This window comes from Pteropus vampyrus, unplaced genomic scaffold (genome assembly GCF_000151845.1).
Source record: "Pteropus vampyrus isolate Shadow unplaced genomic scaffold, Pvam_2.0 Scaffold461, whole genome shotgun sequence".
Taxonomy (NCBI): domain Eukaryota; kingdom Metazoa; phylum Chordata; class Mammalia; order Chiroptera; family Pteropodidae; genus Pteropus; species Pteropus vampyrus.
Window position 1 is genome coordinate 1,472,311 of NW_011889242.1, and position 26,944 is coordinate 1,499,254.

At 49.8% G+C, this 26,944-nt stretch overlaps 1 protein-coding gene across 2 annotated transcripts; it reads right to left on the reverse strand.

The window, feature by feature from the left end:
- Positions 1 to 438: 438 nt before the first annotated feature.
- Positions 439 to 20,293, reverse strand: CNGA3 (cyclic nucleotide gated channel alpha 3). Of its 2 annotated transcripts, XM_023524328.1 has the most exons (8): positions 20,161 to 20,293; positions 13,408 to 13,518; positions 11,132 to 11,308; positions 8,280 to 8,333; positions 6,961 to 6,972; positions 4,861 to 4,965; positions 3,387 to 3,493; positions 439 to 1,864 (listed from the first exon to the last, which is right to left on the reverse strand). In XM_023524328.1, the coding sequence occupies exons 1-8, from the start codon at positions 20,259 to 20,261 to the stop codon at positions 465 to 467; spliced, it is 2,067 nt and encodes a 688-aa protein (XP_023380096.1). In that variant the 5' UTR covers positions 20,262 to 20,293; the 3' UTR covers positions 439 to 464. The 2 variants fall into 2 exon arrangements, with proteins under 2 accessions (XP_023380096.1, XP_023380097.1); XM_023524329.1 differs by lacking the exon at positions 8,280 to 8,333.
- Positions 20,294 to 26,944: the final 6,651 nt, after the last annotated feature.

Consider the following 26,944-nt stretch of genomic DNA (forward strand, 5'->3'; position numbering starts at 1 on the left):
AAACTGCTTGTGTGAGGCTGCTTTGAACTTGTTACCACATTGTACTTTTTCAGCCTCTGTGACATCTCCCTTAGCAGTTGGTGGCGGGAGTGCAAGAATGGGAGGGGGACTGAGTAACCTTCCACTTACAGTGATAAGTTCAGAAGTCGAAAAATTCCTTATGGATAAAAAAATAAGGGTTCTGTGCCTAGGCTTTCATAGCTCGCACCAGGGACACCTTGCACATTACAAAGCCCTGCCCTATGTAGTGTTTCGTGGAAACCTCGTAATAACCTGCCACTCGCCAGAGGCTGACATAGCAAGTCTTCTAGATGAGGAAATCAGGCTCTCTCCCGAGGCCACACAGCTTGCAAAGGGCAAGGGCAGCTGGAATGCCACCCCGCCAAGTCCCTTGCCGTGTAGCCACGGTCACAGCATCACAGTGACAGCTAGCTCTGGGAAGCAGGGGACAGACCTCTGTGTTTTCACTGTTGTTTGGTCTCTGGTTCTGGGGCGTCCCCATCAGGCAGAGGGCTGCTCCCACTGACCTTCACCTGGCTTTCCAGTTGGCTGAGACGCTGCTTCACCTTCATCTGGGTGGCACTGTACTCAGCCAGGAGCCGTGCGAACCTGGTCTGCAGGGCGTCCAGGGAGAACTCCAGGTACTCCACCTTCTCCTCGAGGTCCTTAGGGTCTGGCCCGGCCTTGGCCAGGTCCTCGTCGATTAGGTTGTCCTTCATAAGGATCTGCCTCCCCTTCTCCTCCAGGGCCTTCTTGGCATCAGGGTATTCAGTGAGCGCTTCCATTAGGTCATCCTTGGAAAGGCAGAACAGGTCTGAGTAGCCAAGACTCCGGATGCTGGCTGTCCGACGGTTCCCCGACTTGCTGCCCTTGATGTTCAGGATGCTGATCTCCCCAAAGTAGCTCCCATCGCTGAGCACCACGAACTGAGTAACCCCGTCATCGGCCACCACGGCCAGCTTGCCCTCCTTAATGATGTACATCTCCCTCCCGATGTCCCCCTTCTTGCAGATGTAGTCCCCAGGGCTGAACACTGCAGGCCGCAGCTTCAGCACGAGCTCCACCAGCAGCCCTGCCTCACAGTCCTGGAAGATGCGGACCTTCTTCAGGGTGTCCAGGTGTACATTGATGGCAATTTCTGCCTTCAGCTTGTCCGGGAGGCTCTTGAGCACTTCCTTCTCATCCACCGTCTTCTTGTTGGCCCACAGGTAGTCAAACCACCGGATGACCCGTGTCTCCAAATCCTTGGTCACCTTGCGGAATTGCATGTACTGCTTGATGGAGTCAATCTTGGCCTGGAACTCAGCCCGTGAGGCGTTCATGTTCGAGATCATGGAGCCCACATTGCCCACGATGGTGGCAAAAATCAAGACACCCACCAGGAAGTCTACGACCACAAAGAGGTACTCCCCGTCTCTCACAGGAGGAGGCGTCTCGCCAATAGTGGTCAGGGTCAAGGTGGACCAGTAGAGGCTATAAATGTACTTCCTGGAGAGGCGCCCATACTCTGGGTTTGAGATGTTCGGATAGACCCAGGAATCTGTCCCAAAACCGATGAACTTGGAAATGGCGAAGTAGATGCAGGCGTTCCAGTGGATGATGACAAGGATGTACAAGACCAAGTTCCCAATCCTGAACACATTGGGGTAATTAGTCCTTGTCTCCGTGCGGTCAAAGAACTCGAAGAGCCGAGTCAACTTCAGTAGGCGGTTGAACCTCAGTTCTGGGTAGTTTACACCCAGCTTCAAATAAGCCAGGTCTGTGGGGACCAAGGCCAACACGTCCAGCTTGAAGTACAAGGTCTTCGTGTAATGCTGCCACAGTCTCTTGCCATCCTTGACCATCAGGCCTTGCTCGAGGAAGCCTAAAGAAGAGGATGGAAGTCACCTGTACATCAAAGGGGCTGCTCATTTTCGACCACAGCAAGATATTCCACAACATGATGACAGAAGACGTAGTTATATACATGTGATAAAAACCACTTCCAAAACCATGCTTACCAATTATTACTGAAAATGCACTCTGATATTAGAACATCATATAGTCTATGATGTTCTAACCTATTTTATTCAATTAAAAAATATAGAAAAACTGGGTACATTTAAATGTAGATTGGGTATTAGACGATAGCAAAGAATGATTGTTGAATCTTAAAAGATAGGTGGAAGTTATGCTTTAAAAAATAGGCCCTTTAAAGTTTCAGATACATGCTAAAGGAGTTATTGTCTGAGATTTGCTTTAAAATACTCCAGCCAAGAAAAGGGGGTGGGGATGGAGAATGAATCAAGATTGGTGAATTGTTGGTAACTGTTGCAGCGGATGAGGGCATGAGTGAGGGCATGCGAGGATTCATAACACCATTTGCTCTGAATTTGTATATGTTTGAAAATACTAATAAAAAATTTAAGAGCACAGGCCATGGCCTATCCAATTGATTCATCGGTCACTAATGGGGCACGACCTGCCTAGGAAAGCAGTAATTCTCCTTCCTGGCTACACATTACTGTTGAAAACATAGAACCTCAAGTCATGTAGGTGAGGTCCTGTAGGTTAAGATGCTGGGCACCGATGTGGAAGCAAGCGGGGCGCCAGTCTGGCCTGCTGAGTAGTGACCATGGACTTTGAGCCAGACACCACTCAGCATCTCTGGGCCTGTTTCTAGATCAGCCACATGGAGAGAGTCATGACTGCACTAGTGTCTCACGCAGCAGCTCCCCTGAGGAGACAAGACGCGCCAAAACGCTATGCACACCACCAAGCCAGCCTCACCAAGGCTTGTTCCTGTGAGCCGGTGTTGTTTGTATTCGTAGCAAAGGTGTGTTTTTTAGTTCAAGTGACATGCAGGGCCTCCACTAGTTTATGAGACGCCTTTGTGAAAATTAGAAAAGGGTGCGCCAAGGACACATGGCTCAGAGTCTATGGCGGGGGTGGCGTGGGGGTTAGCCCTCACTTGCAACCAGAGGCTACTGAAGGAAGGCCCTTTCAGGTTTTACTTCTCCGTATTTAAGGTCCTCTAAAACCACTGAGCAGCACATCCTGGTCCTCTGGCTGCCCAAGGATGACTGAGCTGTCTCCCACTTCCTACAGTGTTGAGGGCAGGGCCGGGAGTGCTCTGATTTCACAGGCGACACAAACAAGGCCCAGAGCAACAGCTCAACCTGCACAAGGTCACACGGTTGGCATAGCAGAGACCAGAACCCAGGCATCCCAACCCCAGGAGTCACTGTAGAGGGAGCTCCAAGCGGCATCACCCCCTCACACTAAAGTTCCTCAGACCTGCCTGGCCTCTGGTGGTCAGAGGGAGGTGATGTCCACCTTACATGGCCTGTGGTCCCCTGAAACCCCTGGCCTGGCCCAGAGAGTTCCTGGGCCCGGGGCACACGCACCTGTCCGGGCTCGCACCAGCATATCCAAGCCATAGAGGACATCCGCCGAGTAGTCCAGGACCAGCCACAGCATCAGGTGTTCAGATTGCAGCTCATCAAAACAGGCCCTAAACCAACAACAAGGAGCAAGTGTCCGGGGCAGGGTCCCAGGTGGGCACCAGCTCAGGGCTGCAGACACTGGGCTGGGTCATCGGTAGCAGCCCTGCCACGAGTTTGTATCCCAGCATCACCAGACCAGACCCTGGGGTGGACACCAGGCTCTGAGAAGGCTTTCTGTCCCAAGGTCACAGACCTCCTAACAAGAGCTGGCATTGAGCCCAAAGAGCGGGTCCTGTTGCTTCTAAGCAGGAAGCTCTGAGCCCCAGAAGGGGCAGTTTCTCTCAGCTTCACTGCAAGAGTCAATTGAAAGGGTGGAGGACTTGCCCTCTCTGGGTCAAAGGCCAACAAAAAGATTAGAATTTCTGAGAGATTAACAACTGAAGAAGCCAGTAAATTTTTCTACTTTCTAGATCTTTTTATGCTCACTATTTCTCATATGGTCAATACCTCCAAATATCTCTCCTAGCCCCCACAGAGCAGCAGCTCGCCTCTGTGCCCCTGCCCGCAGGTTGTGCCTGTGCCTCTGTCCTGCAGCTTGTTCCTGTGTCCCTGTCCTGAAGCTTGCTCATGTCCTCCATTAGAAGAGCAGCTGGTCTCCCCCAAAGCCCTGGAGCTCCCAGCTCACACTTGAGAGCAGAGTGTCTCTCCGCATCCAGTAGGCGGTGTCATCAGGTAGCTCCAAACCCACCAGGAGCACAGGACTCAACCTGCCTCCTTGCTTCAGTCTGACCCAGGAAAGCCACAGAGCCCCCATTCCCCCATGCCTCCCACCTACTCTCAGCATAGTGGCTGCTCACCCTGCATCCTTGTCCCACAGGCCTGCTAGGAAAGGCCCCTCACCCTTTGCTTACTCACAGAGAGTAGCAGGTCACTTCTTACTCTGTCCTGAAGTTTGCTTAGAAAAGCCCAAAGCCTCCTATGCACTCCAGAAGAGCAACAGCTATGTCTCCAGATGCCTACACAGGAACTTCCCAGAGCCCACTGGTCACTCTCAGAAATGCAGCTTCTCGTCCCTGCATCCTTGCCCTATACTTTACTCAGAAATGCCTTTCCAGCCGTCACCTGCCCCATTAGAGGACAAACGACAGACCAACATCACTCTCCTGCAGACTTTCTGCTTGCCCACAGAGAGCAGCCACTCACCTGCATCTGCCCTGCAGCTTGCTCAGGAAGGATACAGCCCCCACTTGTTCCCACCAGTGCTTCAGAGCACCTTGATGGTGCCTTCTAGAACCACCTTGTGGATGGTGAAACTGAGGCACATGAAGCTGGATGGTGGCCGTGAGAGGGCGAGAGGGCCAGAGGCTGGGGCTCTGAGACTCAGAGCTCTGTCACGGGGCCTGGCTGCCCTCATGTGCTCCCTACCCTCTCCTACCTGCAGACCAGCAGACACCAGTTGTAGAAGACAGGCAGGGCGATGACAGTCAGCCAGTGGTAGTACGCGTTGCTGGCAGGGTCTACCACGATGGTGTCCTTCTTTCTGGAAACAGACGCATATGAACACAGTGCAGTGCATCAGAAGACCACAGCTTTGGAGGGTCTCAGAGACCTGGCCTAGCTTAGGGGGACCCCAGGGCAATTGTAAGCTGAAGCTCAGCATCCTCTCAGTCTTAGGGGGCACATGAGTGGCCCTGCATGGGAAGATAGTCTGGGAGGCAGGGCAGACTCTAGGGATCCTTCCAGCCCAGCTCAGATCCCCAGGGAGTCAAAGTGGACTATAAAATCATGGTGGTAACATTCCCATGTGTCTGAGGTATCCTCCTTGCCCTCAGGACACTGGGAATGAAAATGCAGCACGGTGATGTCTCCAAGGGCTGCAGAGGGAGTGTCAGAACCATCTGGGGGAGCTTTGTGAAAATGCAGATCCCTAGGCCCACCCAGATCCCCTCCAGGGCTGGGGCCTGGCAATGTGCATTCACACGTTGCCCATTGGTTCTGAGGCAGCTCTCCTCGGAACTGAATCTGGGAGCCTGGGGCAGTCCCTTGGGGACATGCCCTGCTTGCACACATCATTTGCACAGACATTCTAAAGGATCATCTCCAAATAGCTGGATTCTGCCTTTCCATCAGAACCACCAAAACCACGAACTTGGGCGCCGCCTGGACAATGTGGGCCAGCCCTGAGTGGAGAGATGGTTTAGGGTGCTTTCTGTTTTTATTTTCAGGTTTTCTGAGGATTAGAGCTTACAGGTGGTATTGGGGATTCTTTTTCTTTGGGTTCATGTGTCTCTACCCCACCCTGAACACCTCATGTGCTGGACTGCAGAGCTGTCCCTACGCCCCCAAGGAGACCAGGAGGCTTCCCTCTATGGGGTCTGAGCTGGGCAGCACTCTCGCTGCAGAACGGGCCCTCACAGGACCTCAGAAGCCTGGCCCCGCCTGTGACCAAGTCCTTCCCGAGCCCTCAGCAGCCGCCGCTCCAGGGCTACACTGAGGCCCATGGCATCCCTCTCAGACTCAGGTCCCGGCCCAGGAAGTTTGGCCTGTGATCAGCAGACCCTGTGGAGGCGGCTGCTCCCAGTACTCACTCCTCTAGTTTGGGGTGGTTTTCCTTTCCCTCTTCTTCCTTTTTCTCTTTCTCCTCCTTTCTCGCTCGGTCACTGGGTGACATGGGGTGACATTTAGCAGTTTTCATATACTACAGACACTATCACATGGGGAGGGTAGGCTGGAGTGACAAGGAGGAGAGGGCATGGGGTAGGAAGTGAGTATTTATAGCACATTGGGGTGAGATGAGGTTACTGACTTAATTATTTTGTTATTATTATTGTTATTTGTTCCTGAAGTGTGAGGTGAACCACCCAAAGAAGCGTATGTGGTGGACAGTGTTTCAGCCTCACGCTGGGCAATTTCTGACCCATTTTTACGAGCCCCTAGCAAAGCACAAACAGCTGAGACTGCAGACATTTTGAGGCAACCGGCAATAAACCCAAACCCACACGTGTAGGGTGGAAAAGTCACTGAGACTCTTGGATGTGGGTGTGGCCTGCAGGTTGTTCTCAAAACCTATCGCCACACCACATAAACACTTGGCTGTGATGAGAAAGCGAGGACGGGGAGAGAAGGGGGGAAGGAGAGAAGCAAACTCCATACAGGTGAGAGCAGGTTTGCCATGTTGCGGCTCATCTTTGAGTAGTCTGCAGTCTGGGGGTGGAATAGCTCCCTTTCGGCTTTACTCTGCTGCTGCTGTTTTATTGGGCTGTCATCTCTGTGGGTGTGTGTTCATGGGTGTTTTCCTGTGTTTGGAAAGTTTTTGACAATGCATATACACATAAATTGAGTAAGAATAAAAACTTATTAAACTTGTTACATGAAAAGAGCAAGGACAGTAACCCATCCTCTGACTTGAATCTACTGTAATCTGCCTCCTGGTCTTTTCTGCCACTGACATCTTAACCTCAAAGCACCAGCAGAGGGCGCTGCCCACAAGCATATTGGCACGCTTAGCCTGGCTGGGAGCTCAATTGCACGGGGCTCAGGTTTTCTTCTGTGGGATCTGTGACCCCTGGTACAGGCCTTGACCTTTCCTCTGGCTACCAACTTGCTAAGAGCCTAGGAAAGAGCCAGCATCATCCAGCTGTATCCCCAAATCCACCCAGCACTGCCTCCAAAAGACCTACACAGAGCTATAAAACAATACTGGTTTCTGACTGGGAAGAACTTGATCAGGGAGATTCAGGATATGAGACTAAGCGGAAATGCCAGAAGTACAGGGGAAGGATGGGAGTGGGTGTCCATAAGAATTATTTCTGTATCCGTGTCCCATCTTGGGAGTCTCCAACTCTGTCTCTTGGTCCCTGGCTGCAGTGTGGACCCATGATACGAGCCTATCTGAAAAGGTTTATGGGAGCCCGATGCAGCCGACACTGTCCACCTCCACCCTCATCCACATCCCATTCCCAGGACAGAAGACCCCAGGACCTCTGTCCATGGTTCCCAGGGCCCTGAGCCTTTCCCTGATTGTGGGACTCAATGCGGGATTTCGAGGGTGGTTACTATCAGGCTTGGCTTTCAGTCAAGTACATATTGCAATTGTAAATGTTTTGCAAATGAAATAATTCCATTTTTCTTGACTGCTGGTATAATGATGGTTTTTCCCTAAGCTCTGAGACGCCCTCCCCTACATACTCCCACCGTATTCCATGAAGAAGGTGGGAGAATGGTGCACATGCGCCATCACACATTTATGATCACACACACGCATGCACGCACACCCCATCCCTGTTGCTCTTGGGCAACAGTTGCCAGAATCACATATCACACTAATCTGCCGGCTCAGCATCTGGTGACAGAAAGTAATTACAGCAGGCCACTGTTTCCAGAGGCTATGCCCTAGGAATACTGAAATTCTCTCTTTCCACTTCCCCAATTCCACCTTCCAAATTAGCCCAAATCTGCCTTTAAGACAAGGGCACTTCTCTAGCATGCAGGTGTATGAGGTTGTAGAATGGAAAACATGTTCTTATCCCAAAGGAGAATGCCCCTGGCTCTGTTAAGGAGCTTCGATTTATGCTGTCAAACATATGGCAATATAAGGTGAGAGAGCTTAAAATGTACCCCATCTAACCCTTTTGTTTTATAGATAAAGAAAAAAAAGTGAGACAATGAGATAAAATGACCTGCTTCTAGAAGTCAGACAGACCAGGTTCCCTCCCCGTTCGTCCATAGGGATGGAACTCCAATGAAAGGAACAGGATTCTAGAAGGGTCTAGCGGTGTTTGGAGAGGATGGGAAGCAGGAGTACTCAAGGGGAAAGGCAGAGCTGGGGTTTCTGCAGGGAGCACAAGTACTCACTCTTTCTCTGAGCTGTTGCAGTTGTTGGCATTGTCCCTGGCCAGAGGCCAGCCACTGCAGGAGGCAGAAACGATGCAGCATGGGAACCTAAACTCAGCTCCCATTCCTGGGGACTACTTGCCCCCCAGGTGGCTATTCTAGTATCCGCATCTCATCTCCCGGGCCTTACCACAAAGCTTGAAGGACAGACGGTGTTGCTCTTTGTCAGGGGCTGAGGTGTCTTGTGACGGGTTTGCTATGGTCAAAGCTTTGGGGAAAGAGGTGAATGCTTGGCTAAATGGAGGTTTCTAAATAAACGGGGAGTAACTGTGTACATCTGGCTCAGATTCCACTCAATTTCAGTCAGTTTAGCCATGTGCCAGGTTGCATGAGGGGCATAGACACAGACTCGACGTGACACCTGCCCTTCAGGTGCTCTCAGGTGAAGCAGTCAAGCGCCTTCTGCACCAGAACAGACACATCAGCAGTGGTGACAACTTGCTACTCTTGTGTACACGAGCCTGGCTCTCAAAAGTGCCCACCCTCGAAAATCCAGCCATAGCAGCCGCTTCCAATTTGCAAGCAAACGAAGACCGAGACAGTAGGCAGAACCGTCCAAGGGTTTAATCTCTCTTCCCCCGTCCCCTGCCCTCTCGTTCATCTTAAAACTTCTGGGCCTGCCACCCCGATCTCTGTGAGAACCTGGTAGGGAGCAGAGCTGGTTTTGTACCCAACTGGATGTTTACTTAAATCTGAATTGCTCAGCACCTCATGGTGAACCAAGTGTCCATCTCCAAGTGGCCAAGTGCCAGGACATGGCTGGTGTAAGGAAGCCAGCTTGGCCTCACAGAGCCCGAGGGTGGCTTGCCTATCCATGGTCACTGCAGACACTCACAGGAGACCCGGAGACCAAAGCCAGGGGCCAGTGATGCTCTAACCCCACCCGCAGGGCACCTCTTCTATGATGCTGACCATCTAGCCAAATGCCATCCCAGTATTTCTGCCCACCCTATCCAAGCCTCCCTCTCCTCACCCAGGGCGCTGCTCTAACTGCTTATTGGGAATTGACTCTGAACATCAGAAAATCCCCCAAGGAAGCAAAACTCCCCTGTGAGACTGCACGGGAGGGAAAGCTTAGCTGCATGGGGCACAGTGGCCTGTGCTCACCACATCTCTGTGCTGGTAACCCCACAGAGCTCAGACCCATCTCTGCACACTCTCTGCTTTGCCAATGAGACTTTACCTCAAAAACACAGTCTCTCTTCCAGGAAGCCTCCCTGATTGACTGGCTACCATCCTGGAGCATCGACATTATCTCCCCACCCTGAACCATCCCAAGAGTGACCAGGCCTCTGTGGTACAGTTGGGCCTGGCCCTGATGGGGTCCTAGCTCAATCCTCTGCTCATCTGGTTACACTGGGAAATGGATAAGGAGCCTTATGTTCATGTGTAAGGCTGTGGAGAAGGTAATTTGATCAGTTAAGCCAAGAAGTCTTTGCTCGCCCAAAAGGAACTGAACCAGTCTGGCCGGTTTGCTAGCAAACCTCTTTTTCCTCCCTCTTTCCTTCTCTGTCTCCTCTCCCCCACCTTCTCTCTCCCCTTGACTACCACCCCTGTCAGCGGCAAATAGCAGGCAGGCCTTGCAGGCAGAGTCTGGATTGCCTGGCCCTGGGGACCTGGGATGTCCTTGCATATGTGCCGCCTGTACTCGAGCCCTCCACGGTCCCCACCCCACAGCCCAGGGAGCCCAGGGGTTTGCATCCACACTCATGGGAAGATGTGAGCCCCAGCATGCACTCCAGGGGCCCCCACATCCAAGTCAGCAATCCTCACAGCTCTCCCCAGCAATAAGACTCAACCAGGTCTCCTACAGTGGTCTAGCAAGAAATCGCCTCAAACTCGCAGATTTTATCTTAAACGTGCATGTACATTTTGCAATCTACTGCACATCTGTAGTAAAAATACTCCCCCTACCCACATACACAAATATGGGAGTAAAACAAAAGCTCCAGGAAGATCCAGTTTCATGATCTCCACCTGCCCCTCGGGGCCCAAGGACCTTCTGCTGCTCAGTGACCACTGAGTTAACTGGTGGTGGCCCAGTGGTCTCTCCACTGACCACGGGCTGGGAAGCTGTCTCAAGGACAAGAAAAGAGGGAGGCAAGGCTGCATGGGTGTGGGGTGGGGAAGCAAGTCCACCACCTGCAGGTCTGTCCACACAGCTGTGCCACACGGCCCCTGCCACTCACTACCAGCTGGGCAGTGGGTCCAGAGAAGAGGCCCAGAGGCCTTGCTCCCAGACCCTTCTCTTACGGAAAAACAAACACCTGCCCCGCCCTAGCCCCGCCTCCTGCCCCACCCCTCAGGGTTCCTAAACAGATCCCAGAACCCCTCAAAAATTCTGACCCACTTGCAGACCTTCTTCCCGGAGGAATGCGTGCATACCTATGCACAACACTCTGGGCACCATCTGGGTTCTCCTCAAGGCTTGCGCTGTAAGAACCCCTGTTTTTGTCCAGGTGGGTCACAGTGCAGTCCAGGGCTAGGGCCCTCTGATAGAAAGGAGTGGGTGAGACAAGCACCCCCACGGGTGTTTCTGACAGCACCAATTCCAGGAGACACTGGCTGAGCTCTGGAAAGGATTGGGGCAGGGGTCGCCTGAGGCTGGGGACTCTGGTTAAAGAATTTCTCTCCTGCAGGGCTTCTTGGACTCTGGGGTGGGGGATGGGGGACACTTAGAGCACTCAGTGCTCCCCCAAGACCAACACCTTCAAGGAGAAGAAGCAAGCGCTGCCGCATGCCCGCCCGCCCGCTCGCTCTCCTGCCTGACACCCATGTCTGGTGCAGGCAGCCATTTCTCTGTGGCTTCATACCTCCTCCCTCTGTCTGGTTCCTGGCCGCCCACGCCGCACTGGGAGTTGCTTCCTCTGTTGGACACCTCCTTGAGCTCGGCTCCTCGGAAACGCTCCAGGAAAGAGTCAGGTCTCTGGTCCTGGGGGTATAAGTGCCTGGTGGCCCACAGGCGAAGCGAGATAATGTGGCGCCATAACCTGGAAGGGGACCGACCTGCAGCAGCGCACAGAGGAGGGAGAGGAGCGCCTGTCCCCTCCGGCCTGGCTCAGGTTGCACCTCACTATGCCAGGGACTTTATTCCTGCATCCTCTGCCCGCTTCACCTGGGACACAGCTTCCTCTGAAAGGGACGTTGTCTTCAGTATGGCTCTGTCTTTCCACAGCCTCAACCCTACAGAAGCATGAGCCTTCAAACAGGCATGGGCAAGCTCACCATCGCTTTTGCCCTGCGTGGAGCTCTGTGTTAGGACTAGTAAGCAGAGGAGCAATAAAAAGCACTTTCTAGATGGTGAAAAATTTAGAGCAAGGCTTAAAGGAACAAGCTCCTAGATACAATTTAGAGTCTTACCCTAACCTTTGTCTGATTGATAGTTCTTATACACTCATTTTCTCCCCAGGCTTGCATGTCAATTCTGTTGTAACTTGCCCTGACCCTTCTCCTGGGGCTAGCCCCCACAGGGGCCTCAAGCCCCAAGACGGGCAGTCCCCATCCCCAGAGCTGGCTTTAGCTCCAGCTTTCTGGGGGAAACCTTCAAGCCTCCTGCCGCCTCATCTCTGCTGGAGGGGACCAGGAGGAGAGGCTCCGCTCTGCATCTCAATGTCTGGTTTTCCTGATTTGTCATCTACAGTGCATGCCACTGTAACCCCCAAAAATCAGTTCTGAGCAATCTGGAATGAAGTCATGAATTGTCACATACTTGACTTTAATTGCACGCTTGTGACCTTAGCCCACGGGAATGGATTGAAGCAAGAAAGCATCCCAGGAACAGATGCTTACAGCTGCTGCTGCAGAGTCCTTCGAAGTGCCCACCAGCCCCACCTGTCTGCTCCAGACACTCCCCCTTCCTCGTCCTCCCTCTGCTGAGAAGGCTGAATTGGGGCCATATCTCGCCCTCCAGCCTCAGCCGTGGCTGACTCACAGCGAGTTACTCAAGCCTCTGAACTTAAGACCCACTTCAAGATGGGGTTGGGTGTTTCAACTTGATATCACACAGCAAAGGTCATATTCAGCCCATGCCTGCTGATGTGTGAGCAGAGAGAGAGAGAAACAAAACAGACATGCAGAAAAAAGCACCAAGACCTGAAACTCCATAAGAAAATGAGAGAAAGAAGGCACTGTTTCCCCTGTTTCACCCATAAGCCCTGGCTTGTTTCCTGAGGTGGCCTGAATCTCACCTGCCACCAGCACCCTGCCCCAGCCCTGCCCCACGCGGTTTAATTAGAGCTGGTTTGGAGGTGTTCTTTTCCTTGTATTCAATGAGCATTAAGACAGTACTTTATTAATAAGACAAAGACACTGTACATCACTTAAATATCCAGCTGCGGGGCCTGAGTGATGTGAATAATGGCAGCAGCATCCTCCACAATGAAAATAACGAAGAATAAATAAAATTTTTGCAATCAACCTAAGCAAAACTGTAGAACACAGGACTGTAAAATAACTATGGCATTGTTTAAAAAAAAAAAAAAAGCATTAGTGGAAGAAGATGACGAGTCCAGATTTTTGGACCTCTGTTTTGAGCCCGCTACTATGGGGCTGGAGTGGTTAGATGCATTTCTATGTGAGACCTGAAAGGGCATGACTCCCTTCAGGTGGCATGGCTAGCCGGAGTGCAGCTGTCATCAGAAGGGAGACAGAGCCTGGTTAATCTCTGAAATGCTTTCACAAGGACAGCTATGAAGCCCAGACACGCACTGGTGAGGACTGCCAGAGGCTAGTTCGGAAGCACCACTATTGTCTGCATGCCATGGTGGCCCACTCGATGGTCTCCCATGGCTAGCTGGGATTTTTTCTAAATGTTTTTCTGAAACTTCCCTGGTTGGCTTTTTTCTTGAATTCTTTCATAATTGGGCAAGTCCTTCAATATCACTTTTTATTAAAGCAATTTCAGATAGGGGCAGTTTTTCTTAGACTTTTCTGAGCTCGGAACTCCTGGCCCAAGAGGAAATTACCCACCAATGGATTTCTGACTGCTCTGTTCCTGTCTCTTCTCCAAAGTGTCAACCCACCCCCACCCACCGCTTCTTTCTGCCTCAGTTTCTCCCTTCCCAGGTGAGGGCTGAGACCAATCAGTTACCTTGCAGGCCTGAGGCCGGTGAAGGAGCCTCGTCCGGATCCAGCCCGTCCACTGGTCTCCATGGCGATCCCTTGCTGCAGTTCTGACGTCTCTTCACATGGCAAGTGGGTCCTAGGAAATCCAATATGCAGCAGGCTAAATTGATTTCAAGCTCATCCACCTCCTGGACACACTCAGGAATGAGATGGCCAGATGCCCTGCTTAATGAGGACAGCTGCCGTCACAGGTCCTCAACCCAGGGGCTCCCCACTTCAGGTCACTCCACTGCAGATCTTGGCTCTTAGGATAAATGCGGCCTCTCCTTTATAGCAAGCCAGACCAAGGACAGAAACTCAAGTCCAGCTGCTGCCATGGGCTTGTTGAGAGGGAGTGAGCCAGCTGCAAAGGGGCACCATCAGAGCACTGGGAAAGGGAGGTTCTAGTGCCACCATCTTGAGCCATAACAGCTGCTTCCACACTATGCCCCCGGAACAAGGATTTTAGTTCAAACTCACCTCTGCCTACTGAAATCCCATCCTCTAAGGCTAGACCAAGTGCCACCTCCTTCAGGAAGCCTTCCTTAGCCTCCTCTCCCACATCTGCGGTGCTTTCAAATGAAAATCCACACCCATCGTGCCCTTTTCACCAGACCCTACCCTCCGTCTCCTGTAATGCGGGGGTAACTGGGGCAGTGAGCTCACTGGGCAATTCAGGGGGAAGCATGCACATTCCCAGGCCAGGTGCCCACAATGCAGTAGGAACACCAGTCACGTCGGCAGAGCCTGGTGTTCGTGGAGTTGCCCAGAACAAGACCCACGTGTCTGAGAAGATTTTCCTTTCTTTCAAAACCTCCTAGTGCTGAAGTCTGATCAGCTTGATTAAAAGCCATCCAGGCATGGGCCTCTCGGGATCTGAACTTCATTCTCCAAGTCTTGAAGAGCCGGGCAAGACAAATTAATTCTATCACGTGACCTTTTCCAACCTAATCAGCTTTCTTAACAAGGTGGTAGCACAGCTGAAGAGGAGGCAGAAATTCCTGTCAGGGGCAAGCCTCTATTTCTGTCCAGTGAGTGATGGGAGGTCAGTCCTGCATCCCAGCCACCAGTTTGCTGTCTCCTTACAACATCTCTGCCATCTCCAGCAGCAGGGAGCTCAGGCCATCTTTGCACAGCCCCGACTGCTAGCAGTTCTCTTCCTCCCTCAGCTTCCCCATATCAGGCTGCTGGAACCACACAGAGTCAGGCAACTCCATCTCCCCCATGGCTGCCTTCCAAGATGGGTCCGTTCTCACACCTTGCTGTTTTTCCAGGCTAAACCCCACAGCCCACTCAGCCATTCCTCATCAGTTCGAGTCCCCAGGCTCTCCTGGGAGCAGGTTCCTGTGGTCTCACCTGCCTGGGCAAGGAAATTGAGACCATCTTGTTCCTGGAGCCCAAGCCAGAGCTCTTTGTAGGTTTGTGGGTTCACATGCATGTATATGGTGCCCCCATCACCAACTACCACCAGCCAAACCCTACAACACGGGCTGCTGCTACACCAGAAAGCCCTGTCTTGTGCATATACAATTTATTTGTTGGAGGTAAGTATTAGACCTTCCCAATTATCTGAGTCACTTGATGTTTTAAGGGATCCTTGGTATGCAGTGGCATCATACTAGCCTTTCCTCCTAACTCCATCTCATTCACAAATGCAATACAAAAATCACATGCCATTTATGGACTGCTTACTGTGTATGGGCCACATACATTTTATCGTTTAATCTATATAACAACTCAGTAAGAAGTGAAATTAAGGTTCAGAGACATTAAGTAACTTCCCCAAGGGCTACACAGCCAAGTGGCAAAGCTGAGATTTGAATGTCATTCCATCCCACTTCAAAGCCTGCTCTCATGCACTCCATGAAGCTGCCCTCTGTATTTTCACATATAGTACTGATTAAAGCAAAGTTGAAAAGGATGTGGCTGAGTACTGAGCCCTGTGGTATGCCACTAGAGATATGACTCTGGTCCACCTGACTGTACTGTGTGGGTGTAGCTCTTTATTTCCTGTCAGGCCCTGCTACAGTTAGAAAGCTTCCATTCCCTTGCCCTCCTAATATTTGCTGTACTACAAAGGTGGAATCCACATTCCAAGGCACCTAAGTCAGTTATAGAAGGAACAGGCAGGGGTCAAGCGAGTCTGTCTCTCCAGCACCTGGATCCTAGCAGCTGGCATGTGGTGGAGGGAGGTCAGGGGTTGGTGGGGAGAGCGAGTGGCAGCAATTGACAGCTGGGCTGGAGCTCTGACATGGCACGTGTGGCCAGAAGACCTGGAGGCAATCCCAAGGACAGAGGGGTTTTTTCCCCACCAGTAGCTCCTCAGGGAGCTCTAGGCACCAAGCAGTCAGTCCGGCATTTCTGCCTGGTCTGGTTTCCGTTAATTACATGGGGGCATGTTCTGAGACCAGATTCGGTTGCATTTATAGCAAAGGAGTCAATGCCTATGACATTAGAGCTTGTGGGCTGATGAAGGGGGCAGAATCCTCCCAGATTTCAAAGCAGGCCTGCTTCTGGCAGCAGTGGGACTGGATCTGTGGGAGTGGCAGCAGTGGGAATGGACCTGTGACACCCACTTGAGGGAAGGCAGCAAAGTAAGGGGCCTGGGTCAAAGCCCTAACCTCCAGCACCCATTCTAGGTGCTCTGTAGGCTGGTCACTCGCCCTCCCTGAGTTTGTTTCCTGGTCTTCAAAAAGAAAAGGAAAGAAAAATTGGTGATTCTATATTGACTTAAGTATTGTTCATACGCCCAAGACCATAAGGGCACATTCGGCCATGAAGAAGTGGGGTGCCTTGTATGACGTAAGTGCAGGGGACCTGAGAGGTCCTTTTTTCCCCAAGCATCTTCCCACTTGGTTCCTGATGCTTGAATTTCTACCACGATATCCTCTTCTAGTCTAGAGTCTCCACCTTGTTAAACGCCAGGGTATTAACCAGTAAACCCACCTAGTTACTCCTCAGAGGAACTGATCCTACCACCAGAAGGGAAGGGGGTGGGATGAGAGGGGAGGAGCCGAGTGTCTGAGGTGACAGTTTTGAGTCCCCAAGGACACACAGGTACTAAGGAAAGGGAGAAATGTTTGGTGACCAATGCAAGAGTGAGACCTAGAGCTTCCCAGGGAAATACGGTGGCAGGAAAGGCTGGGGGCTGAGCGTGTCCTGCCTGAAGCTGATGGAGGGGCCTGGGGCGAGGGCTCATGGGAACCTCAGTCTCTGCCAAGCAAGCAGATCATGTCAGGACAGAGTCTTGTCAGAGTGGGAACTGGTAATTAACTTTGCCCTCTGTAGGGCACCTGGTGCCTTTTCGGGTGACTTTGGGGACATGAGAGCAAACAGAAATGGCCTTCTAGAACCAAGGTGGAGAACATAGTGGCTCATGTCTTTCCTCCACTCCCCAAGCCCTGAGGAACTTGAATGACTGGCATACACTGCCACCAGCATATGCTGCCATCAGCATATGACCAGGGTACTGAAGTCAGTGAATTCTTGCCTTCCATCTTGGGAAACAGCTGGAAATGGCTTTCTTCAGTGATAACTTCTTTGGGCTCTGCCCAAGACGCAGCATGGAGAATGCTTCTTTTCCGCAGGGGAAAAAACCCCGATGCCCAAAAGCTCACCTAACATAGCTATAGCAGGAGATGGGGCTGGGACTTGAGGTGCCCTTGTGCCTAGCTGCACTTTTCTGTAGTACCTTCTGGAGTCTTTCTCTATTGCATTATTTTCCAAAATTTTCCAAATGGCTCTTAAATAATTGAGTCAACAAAACAGATTTACGCAGAAAAAAAAGTTCAAGACTTTTTATTTCTGGTATTTTCAGGGTGTAAATTTAATTTTTTTGGTTCAAATGAAATGTTTTCATTTTTCCTTATGACTCTTCACCAAGAAAATGACCTTAATGGTTTAAAAAGAGAAACAGAAATCTGGGTGTCCACTTTGGTGAAAGACCTGGGGACAGTCTTAGTGGGTGGGAACATAATGCCTCCCACCCACTAAGGGGGCACTCAGCAGAGGACCACCCTGACACACAGGTTTCCAGCATAGTTTCTTGATGTCATTGAGGATAAAGAGTAATGAATATTTAAGGACATACACTCACAATTATTTCTCCCAAAAGCTTTCTAAAAGGATTTGAATTTCAAGGCAAAGCTCTCTGGTTTGTTCAAATACTATTTCCTCCCCTAAAACAGAGATTTAAAACTTTAAAATGTTTTTCTGTATGTGTCAGAGTCCTTTGTTCAAATAAATCAGGGGAAACTAGATGCTGGGCTGCGCTGGAAAGTGGGGGAGGGGCCTGGATGCTGCTGTTCCAGCCCCAGCCTGAACACGGTTCTCAATCCTTGGTGATGCCAGGGAACCCATTCTGGAAACTTCCATCTGTTAACACACTCCTGCCTCCTTGAAATAAAGCATCTCTCTCTCATGAAAGAAGCATCCTTTTGCTCTCCCCTTTTGAAATCTATGCAGAGTTTCCATGGGATGCTGCATTAATCTGTCAACAACTTTTTCCCATGAGAGCTGTTGGGCCAGGCCCCGAGTGGAGCTCAGCGAGACTTGGCTAGTGATCAGGCTGAGAAAGCAAGACTCGGACACAGGCAGGAAAGGGCCAGCTCCAGGTGCTGGAATGGCTGGGCTCTCAGGTCTGAGGTGGAGAAGGCTTCCAGCGGGGACACCAGAGGCTGCACGTGGGAGTGGAGGGCTCTTTTCCAAGGCTGACAGTGACTGCGGAAGCACTCACTGCAGGCACGGATGGAACCCAGAGCTGCGACCTTTCTGAACCCCACAGCCTCTCACTGTGTGGGGCTTGCGGAGTTGAGCACCTTTTCAGAGCTGGCCCATTACGGAGCCATCATTCAGGTAAGCAGTCTGATCCTGAGCCTGTGCTGTTAGCCACCATGCTGGGCAGGGGGTGGGGACACGGGGGAGTTGGGAGGGCACTTCTTCACCCATAAAAATGGCAAATACCATTGATTCAGAGCCCCAACCATCCCCTGAGCGCATGAATGATCCCAGCTAAGCCGAAGTGTCCCTTAGATGCCAGAGCCCCATCACTGGGTATGAGTGTAGCCTGATGAGCTGGCCATTTGTTTTGCAAAGGCTTGTCTTCCAGGAGACCTTGTGAGCCCTCTTGGACAGCCCCAGGTTAGGCTTGTAGGCCACTGGCTGAGGAAGAGCCAGGACAAGTCAGGCAGAGTCGGACTACTATGGCATCTGGTCCATCAGGAGTTCTGAGCAGCAGCCCCATCACCAATGGGGCCTACCCTCTCTTAAGAATCTCACTGGAAGGAGGCAGACTGAATCCCCGCTGTTGCTGTCTCAGCCCCAGGGAGTCTGCAAGCTCTGTCAGATGCTCTGCTTGTGCCCCATTGAAGTAAAAGGGAGCAATGGGGTATGAGTTCCATTTCGCTTCAAACCCCCCTCATCCCCACAGTTTCTATCCTTATCCCACTGGGCCCACGATCCCAGGAGCCTGATGCTGCCCAGGGACCCTGACTTTTTTTTCTTTTAAATAAGGAGCAATGCCTTAATCCAAAAGAATAAGTCCCCAGTGGTGGGACACAGGTGTTGACAGTAGGCCAGCTGGGATGCAGCAACTTGAGGATGGTGGGGATTTCTGATGCCCCGGAGTCACATCGAATTTCCTGAGCTCCAGTACCACATTAAAATGGTTGGACAGAATAAATCTCTGTTGGGATGTTTTGAGGTTTTTCTCCCTTTATCTAAACCCCAGAAAGTGGGATGTAAGGGCTACATAAGTTCTCAATAATAGAGACTCAATCTCTTTGCAAATTGTTGTCTATCACTTATTAACAGAGGTTGCTAAGGAACTGGAATCAAGAATCCAGATAGAGAAGAAACAACAGTGTTTCTGAGAGAGGAAGTGATTTATGTTCATAAGTGGGTGAGGACAAGTGATGGATGGGGGCCAAGTGCCAGGGAATGAAGGACTGTCAGTGCATTATTTGGCCACCAGGTAATAGGCAGTCGTCATGAGAGTGAGACATTTTCAGTGTTATGTATTTAGGACAAAAATAACATAAGCGTTGGAAATTAAGTTTCTCATGGTTCCACTCAGTCAACACGTTGGGAACTTAAGAAACAAAAATGTCAGTCTTCTTGCCTCATGTGGGTAGTCTCCTATTTCCTCACCAGGTGCTTGAAAAAGAATGCTGCTCCATTTTGCAGTTGAAGAAACTGAGGCATGAAGAGGCTAAGTGAATTTCCCCAAGTCTACTAGTAAGTCAGGGACAGAGCTAGGTGTAGAACTCAAGACCCTAGGTTTTCCTATGGCCGCCTGTGTTGGGGTATCGTAAATGGGCTAATGGCTTCGCCAGCAAGTCATGGACCCTCCAACAGGCCTATGACCACGGTGTGAATCCTGACCTGCCCTGGACATGAGAGCAGGGCCACTGATTTGTGCAGCACCCCCAACAGAGTCCCCCATGTCTGAGGTACACATGAGGAAGTGTGCCAGCTTGGAGAAGTTTCTACAGTAGAACTTTAAAATCTAGAAGTTATGTAACTTTTCGAGCCTCGTTTTCCCACATCTAAAATGAGATTAAAAACTATGAAAGTGTGGGCTGCGAGGATTTGGTGAGATGAAAAAGGTAAAAGGATCTCAGCAAACATCCCTTGCCTTCCAACCTGTGGTTGGCCACAGGCGAAGGCGTTCTTTCCCCCGCAGTCTAGATCAGCTATGGGAATAACTGTTTTCATGCATAAAATTAAAAGCCCATCTTACCTGCTGAGGCCGTTTTCAATGTGACCTAGCTCTCTGCCCGTGGTCCTCACCGCAGGGTGGGTCAGCTTGGGGTGGGAATACTGGGTGACAACCTTGGCCATTTTGCGTCACATTCGGCTCCAAGATGGCTGCTGAAACTTGAACACAGAGCAGACAGCATCAGGACTGGGGAGTTAACTGCAGGGCCAGCTCCTCATGCAGGCAAGCCCTCCTCCATTTTCCCTCACAGTTCCCGCCTCACTGTGTTTCAGTTGGGCAGCTCTGGGCTCTGCTGACCCACCTGAAGCATAAACACAGTCTTTCACCCCTCTGCACATGCTGCCACACCGCAGAGCTGCTCAAAGTGCCCTTCCAGCAAATGAACAAATGAATGGCCAAGTTGGTGTCTGGTATAAGAAAGCTGAAAACCTCACGATTCTCTGGGGTGATGCTATGTACCACTTAACTCCGGTTTTCCCATTTACTTCTTATACTTTTGCTCATGTTTTAGTAGCTCCCACAAATCCTGTTTTAAAATAAAGCATTAAAAAACGAACGATACCTGACATCCGTAAAACCTTTATGATGTGATGTTGAACACGTTTTATCTCATTTAATCCTCACAATAACCTGCTTGTATATTTATGATTTTTTATCCCCATGTAAAGATGACTAAAATGAGACTCAAGGGTGTTTAAGCAGCTTGCCCAAGCAAAGAAATAGATAGAACCTGTTAACAGCATGATCTCAGTGCTAGAAATCAGATCATGAATACCCTTCCATCAGCAAACACCAGCAGGTGGCTCTACAGCTGGTGTGGGTGCAGGGCTGGTGCAGGGCTGGTGTGAAGAACACAAAGACTGGCCAGTTCCATGATTTCTGATCAGAACCTTCCAGGTGGAAGGAGTTTCTGAGGACAGTTACTTTGGAACAGACAAGGCACTGGCTCTCTTGAGCAGCCACATGGCTAAGTGTGTCAGATGGCAGTCGAGACCACTAGAAATAGCCCCGTGACTCACTTCAGGACAAAATTAATTCCATACCCAAAAGAAGGCAGTGCAAGGAGCCAGAGCACCGTGCCAAAGTGGCCGACGTGAGCACCGCCTCACGTCACCAAGGTCAATTTCCTATGAGTTCCTTGAGGGCAGCTGCTGGTCAGACAGTCCTGGTGCAGCTCTAATATTTGACAGTTAAGTCTGTGATATTGAATTTTATAATTTTCTCAATGTTTTGATTTTTAAGAATTATATTCATTTATATAACAGTGAGTTTCTGGCTGACCACAGGAGATGCAAAGGAAGACAAAACGAAGACTGTTCTCCAGGATCTTCTAGTCAAGTGGAGCAGACATTGGACCCCAGAGGGGCCTACAGGTTGTGTCAAGGAGCTTGGGCCTTCCCCCTGAGCTCAGCAGGGATTGGTCACATATGTAGAGGTCACTCTGGCTGCACTGGGGAGACCACACTCAGGGAACAAGAGTAGATGCGAGATTGCTGTAGTTCTCAGGGGAGAGAGAACAGTTGCCTAAACTAAGTTTGTGGTAGTGAATCTGATAAATTAAAAAACTACGAAGTGGATAGAACTTCTGGAACATGGTAACTGACCAGGTACAAGGGGTAAGGAGGCTCCTCAGGTGAGAGGCAGCCATGATATTCACTTAACATTATTCACCATTTACCATGCCTTAGCCATTGTGTCAGGAGCCTTTCAGGATTTCATTGTGACTTTTGTGCTCTAGTGCAATCTTTAATTTTCTCCATCATTCTTGGCCAGGAATCTAACACCGCTCACCAGCATTCCAGTTATTCTTGTACTTTTCTCATTCTTTTATTAACTCCAAAAGCCTCAAAGGCAAGAACTATTCCCTTTTACTTACAAAAATATTTTTTTTCTCCAAAATATCTGACATATATATATATATATGATGGGTAATATAAAGTGAGTGGTATAAATGGAGCAAGAACAGGTAAGTAATTGTAATGTGACACTGATGATAATGACAGTATATTTACATTTTCTCTTTGCCTGGTACTGTTTTAATAACTTTAAATGTGTATTAACTCATTTAATCCTCACAACACTGCTGTGAATGAGTAACAATGAACACTTCTATCCCACTGAAAAACAGTTAGGGATTGATGGGGGAGAGAGCAGGTAAGCAACAAAGATGCTCAAAACATATAAAGCCCTTTCTTCTAAACCAGATTGAAAAAGAAGAAGTAAAACTATTTCTATTTGTACATGATGTGATCTGCTATATAGAGATCCTAAGGAATCCCTTAAAGAACTATTAGAACTCATGAATGAGTTTAGTAGTGTGGCAACATACAAGATCAACATACAAAAATCAATTGTATTTCTATACACTAGCAATGAATAAGAAAGCAAAAGTTAAAAAACTATTTTTAATAGTGGCAAAAGAATAAAATACCTAGAAATAAAACCAAGGAAATGAAAGATTTGTACACTGAATATAACAATGATGATGATCTTTGTGAGGGCTCACACTACATCAGGCACTGCTCTACCTATATCAACTCATTTTATCTCCACAGAAACCTCATGAGGTAAGCACTGTTGCTACTCTTATTTTATAGATGGGCAAACCAAGATACGCAGCTCAGCCAGGACTACGGTAGACAATCTAACTGTGGAGCCTGCAAGCTTAACCCCCTCCCCTCCATAAACAAGGCCAATTCCTGGAAAGAGTAAATATCGAAGCTTCCTCCACGTGCCCAAGAAAGGTCCAAAAAAAGGCAGCTCAGGTCTTAGATCAGGAGGGTGTGTCCAGTTGTGCTCAGGGCTAACCTTCTAGGTGATGGAGAATGAAAGGCAAAGTCCCCATTTTCCCTTTCCTGTGAATTGGAGTAGAGGAGACCCCGGGAAACATCCCCACACCAAGACAGAGAGAAGGAGTCTGAGTTAGGAGCCCTGAGTCTTGTTTCTCAAGGAAACCTCTGAATGGCTGTGAGCTGCAGTTCTCCCTCCTGAACTCTACACGTTTTTATTACACAAGCAAAAAGAAGCTTGCAGATGTCAGCTGAGGGTTTTCAAGTCCTGCCTGGGAGGAAAAATTAACATCAGTCCAAGAACAGGAAGAGATCTGGGGTGAAAGAGAATGCACTGAAACTGTAACAAGGTAATCAATCGTGTTATTCAACCATCAGATAGAGGCCTGTCTCAGGCCTGGGAAAGTGTCTTGGTCTCTGCAGAGATGACTCAGGACAAGTGGGATTTTGGCTTCCTTGGCTCTAAGTGTGCTCAGCTTCAAAATGACTGCTTTGCAGTAAGAGTCAGCTGCTCAGGTTGAGATTCCAAGATGAAACTGCTTTCCAGATGTTGCTGGAGCTGCAGAACCCAGATATCAATAGCCAGCTCTACAGATGCTTTCCCTAGAAGTCTGTCTGCTCCCCGCACCAACACACAAGACCTCCCTTTCTTCCCCAAGGACCTCTTTCACCAAGCCTAGCTGCAGGCCCAGGACGTAAAGCAGTTTTTGTTTATTCATTTATTTAATTAACTTTGAGGATGTAATTATAAAAGGAATGTACTATCATTATAATAAATAAGAGGGTCATATTTAACTTTGAACACTTGGTATGTCAGGCACTGAGCAAAAGAACTCACTCCAAATACTTCATTTACATCTCCCAACAACCCAATGAGGTAGGTGTTATAACTATCACTTCCAATTTACACATGGAGGCACAGACTCACAATGGTTAAATAACTTGTTCAAAGTCCCCCAGTAGCAGAACTGGGAACAACACTGCATTATTGTAATACAAGGTGGACCATGAAAGTCCTACAAAAGGAGGAGAAAAGAGGCCTCCTTGGGTTCTGCTCCTACTTTTGTCCAGACCCGTGTCCCCCTCCCTGGGATTGTTCACCAAACAATTCCCCCTCCCTGACACCAGGGTCTTTCTGAAAGGTAGTTTCAGTCATATCACTCAAAAACTTTCAGAGGTTGCCTATTTTCTCCAGAATATGGTCTTAACCTGACACTGAAGACTTTTTGTAATCAGGACCATATTGGCCTAAACAGGCTGCTCCTTTTAAACCACATTACTCATGCTTTCTTTAAGTGTGTCATGAATGTTCGCATTCCACCTATTGGCACGAACTGCTCACCAAAGTGCATCCTGTACTTCCTGCATTTGTTTTTTCCTTCCAGATCAGGCGACGGCTAAGTGACAAGCTCTGGCCAGCGGATTCCTCCCATGATTCAGAGTTCCCCAATGCCTCACATAATTTAATGCCAATGGGAATCCCCACCTTGGGGTGAGGTGAAGGAAGAGACATTTTTCACTGCAAACAGATCAACTGTGACACAACATGGCTGTGGAACAACATGGCCACGAGGCAGCCCTGCTTGGCTCTCCTCTGGTCCAGTCAGGTCCAATCCACTCAGGTACAGGAAGACAAAAAGGCTCCACACCCACAAGATGTCTTCCTACGTACTTTCAGCTCCAGGGTCCCTACAGTAATACCCACTGGAAGGGAAAACTATGCTCCAAAGCCATAAGGGAGCTGAGTTATGTAGAGAGTAGTTCCCAACCCTGGTCCTTGATTGGTCCATCTTCATGCAAATGAAGACACCAAATCTTCATAGTTTGATTGGTCCAAAAAGCACTGTTCTGATTGGTTGGAATGGAGCTGCTCTGATTGGTTAGTGAAAATGCTAAATATAGACACAGCTGCACAGCTCCAATTGGATGGGAAAGTTTCAGTCTTACTGATTGAAATAGGATTCCAGGAACTCCTTTATGAGGGTTGGCTCAAATGGCAGAAGCACAGTGCAGGAGGCACAGTACAGTAGTTTAGTGCAGGCTTCTCCCTAAAGTGCAGTTTAAAGAAGAGGCCTATGTTTAGAAATGGCTGCTAGATGTTTTGTTGTTGATGATGTTGTTTGTTTGTATTAATTCTGAGCCCACTAAGCCACCAGGAGCTTGTTTTCATAGGTATTTTCTTTCTTGGGGTCTGCACTCATAATATTGCACAAGCAATGGGCCGAGCCACTAAGACATTCCTAGTCTATCTGCTCCTGACTAATCCATGTCTTTGCTCCTGCTAGTCTCTCTGGCTAGAGAGATATTTCCACTCTTGCTCACCAGTTGAAATTCCTTTCATCCTTCAAGTTTTGACTTCAATATGACCTCTCCTGGAGGCCTTCCCTGACCAGGAGGCAGTCTCTTCCCATGTCTCTCCACTGCCAGGGCACTGTAATCACCTCTATTTCAGCCCAGAGTAGAGGTGGTCTATTCTAGCCTATGGTGAAAGAGCTTGTCTCCCACACTATGCCACACTATGCCACACTATGCAGAGGGCAGGGACTGTGTCCGTTTAATCTTTTCTCCCACCAGATTTAACCTCGTAATTTGTACTCAGGTGTAGTCAGTGTGCAGCTGACATGAATTAGGTCAGAAGGAAGACAATTTATCCCTGGACTCAGTTTATGCAATTCGGGAATAAAGAAAAAAGCTTGATCCATTTCAAGCCCCTCGGGGTGGTTAGTAGGGGTTAGAGGGTGTTTCAGGTGAGTAGGCTGCTAGGGGGTAGGGGTGGCATGGGAGTGGGTTTGAAGAGCCTTGTCCTGGCCATTCCTCCTCCAGTCTTGCAGGCTCCATCTGGGGGAGCTAGCGAAGAGCCTCTGCAGCTTCCAATTGTTTACTTCCTGTGCACCATGGCGATGAGAGACTGGTCACTATGGCAACCTCATTGTTAACAGAAGCAGGACTGCTGGCAGATAGTAAATGATAACAGAGAAGACACAAAAAGCAGCACATCAAAGGCAAAGGGCATATGCAGCTGGCCGAGGTCCCAGTTAAACTGATTGAGCTCTTCCTCCCACCAGTCACCCAGAGCCGCCTTCACCTTCTCCAGCATCAGGCTCCCAACAGGGACCCCATTTCTGGCCAAACAGAGGCTGAAGAGTGAAAACGTGTGTATGGGCATTCGTGTGAGGGGGTGTGTATGTCTTCCCTGCCCCATTCCTGCCCAAAGGGCTCCTACTGGCTCAATGAAACCCCAGCTGGGTTCCCGGACTTGGCAGAATTCTCAAGAACTCGGGACTTTGGTTTAGAGACCTGGTTTGGAGAGTGGCGGCGATAGCAGTCACCTCCCTTCTTTCGGCTCAACTCTCCACGGTCCCTTCCAATGATTTCTCACTTAGGAAGTATGTGACCCCAGGTCCAGACAGCAATATTGTTGCTCATTCTTTATGAATGAATGGAGTGGGAGGGGCTGGCAGATGGTTCAGAGACAATTAAGGATCTGGGCTGCCCACTCCGGGGTGGAACCTAAACCCAGATGGGATGGGGCATTGTCTATAGGTTTGGGGTGCAAAGGACCTTTCTGACACCCAGCTTCACACTGTGGAAGATCTGGGAGGGTTGTCCACCATCTGGCTGTCTACTTTCTGGGCCAGAATTTGTGCCCACAAAGTTGCCAGCAGGGAGGGTTCTGAGCAAGTGGACTGAGGATCCAAGGGCCCTAGGTCACCTCCACAGAGGCCAGGCTGCAGGCTCCGGGTCCCTTCTGCTCTCTCCCCTTCCATCCTCAGCCACTAGCTGTGTGTAGCTGGAGATACCAGCTTCAGAGTGACAAAGTTTAAAGTCTCAACAGCAGCATAAGGTATCGCAGCTGTGAATTAGGGAATTAAAATGGGATGGAATGAAACTACACCTCTACCCAACCCCACCCCCAGTCACCCAGCCCCAGCCGGGGTGGCTGAGCGTGCTTTGCAGGTCCCTCTCCGGGGGTGCAGGGAGTGGGGTTAAGGGCTGAGCTGCAAGAAAAGCCAGAG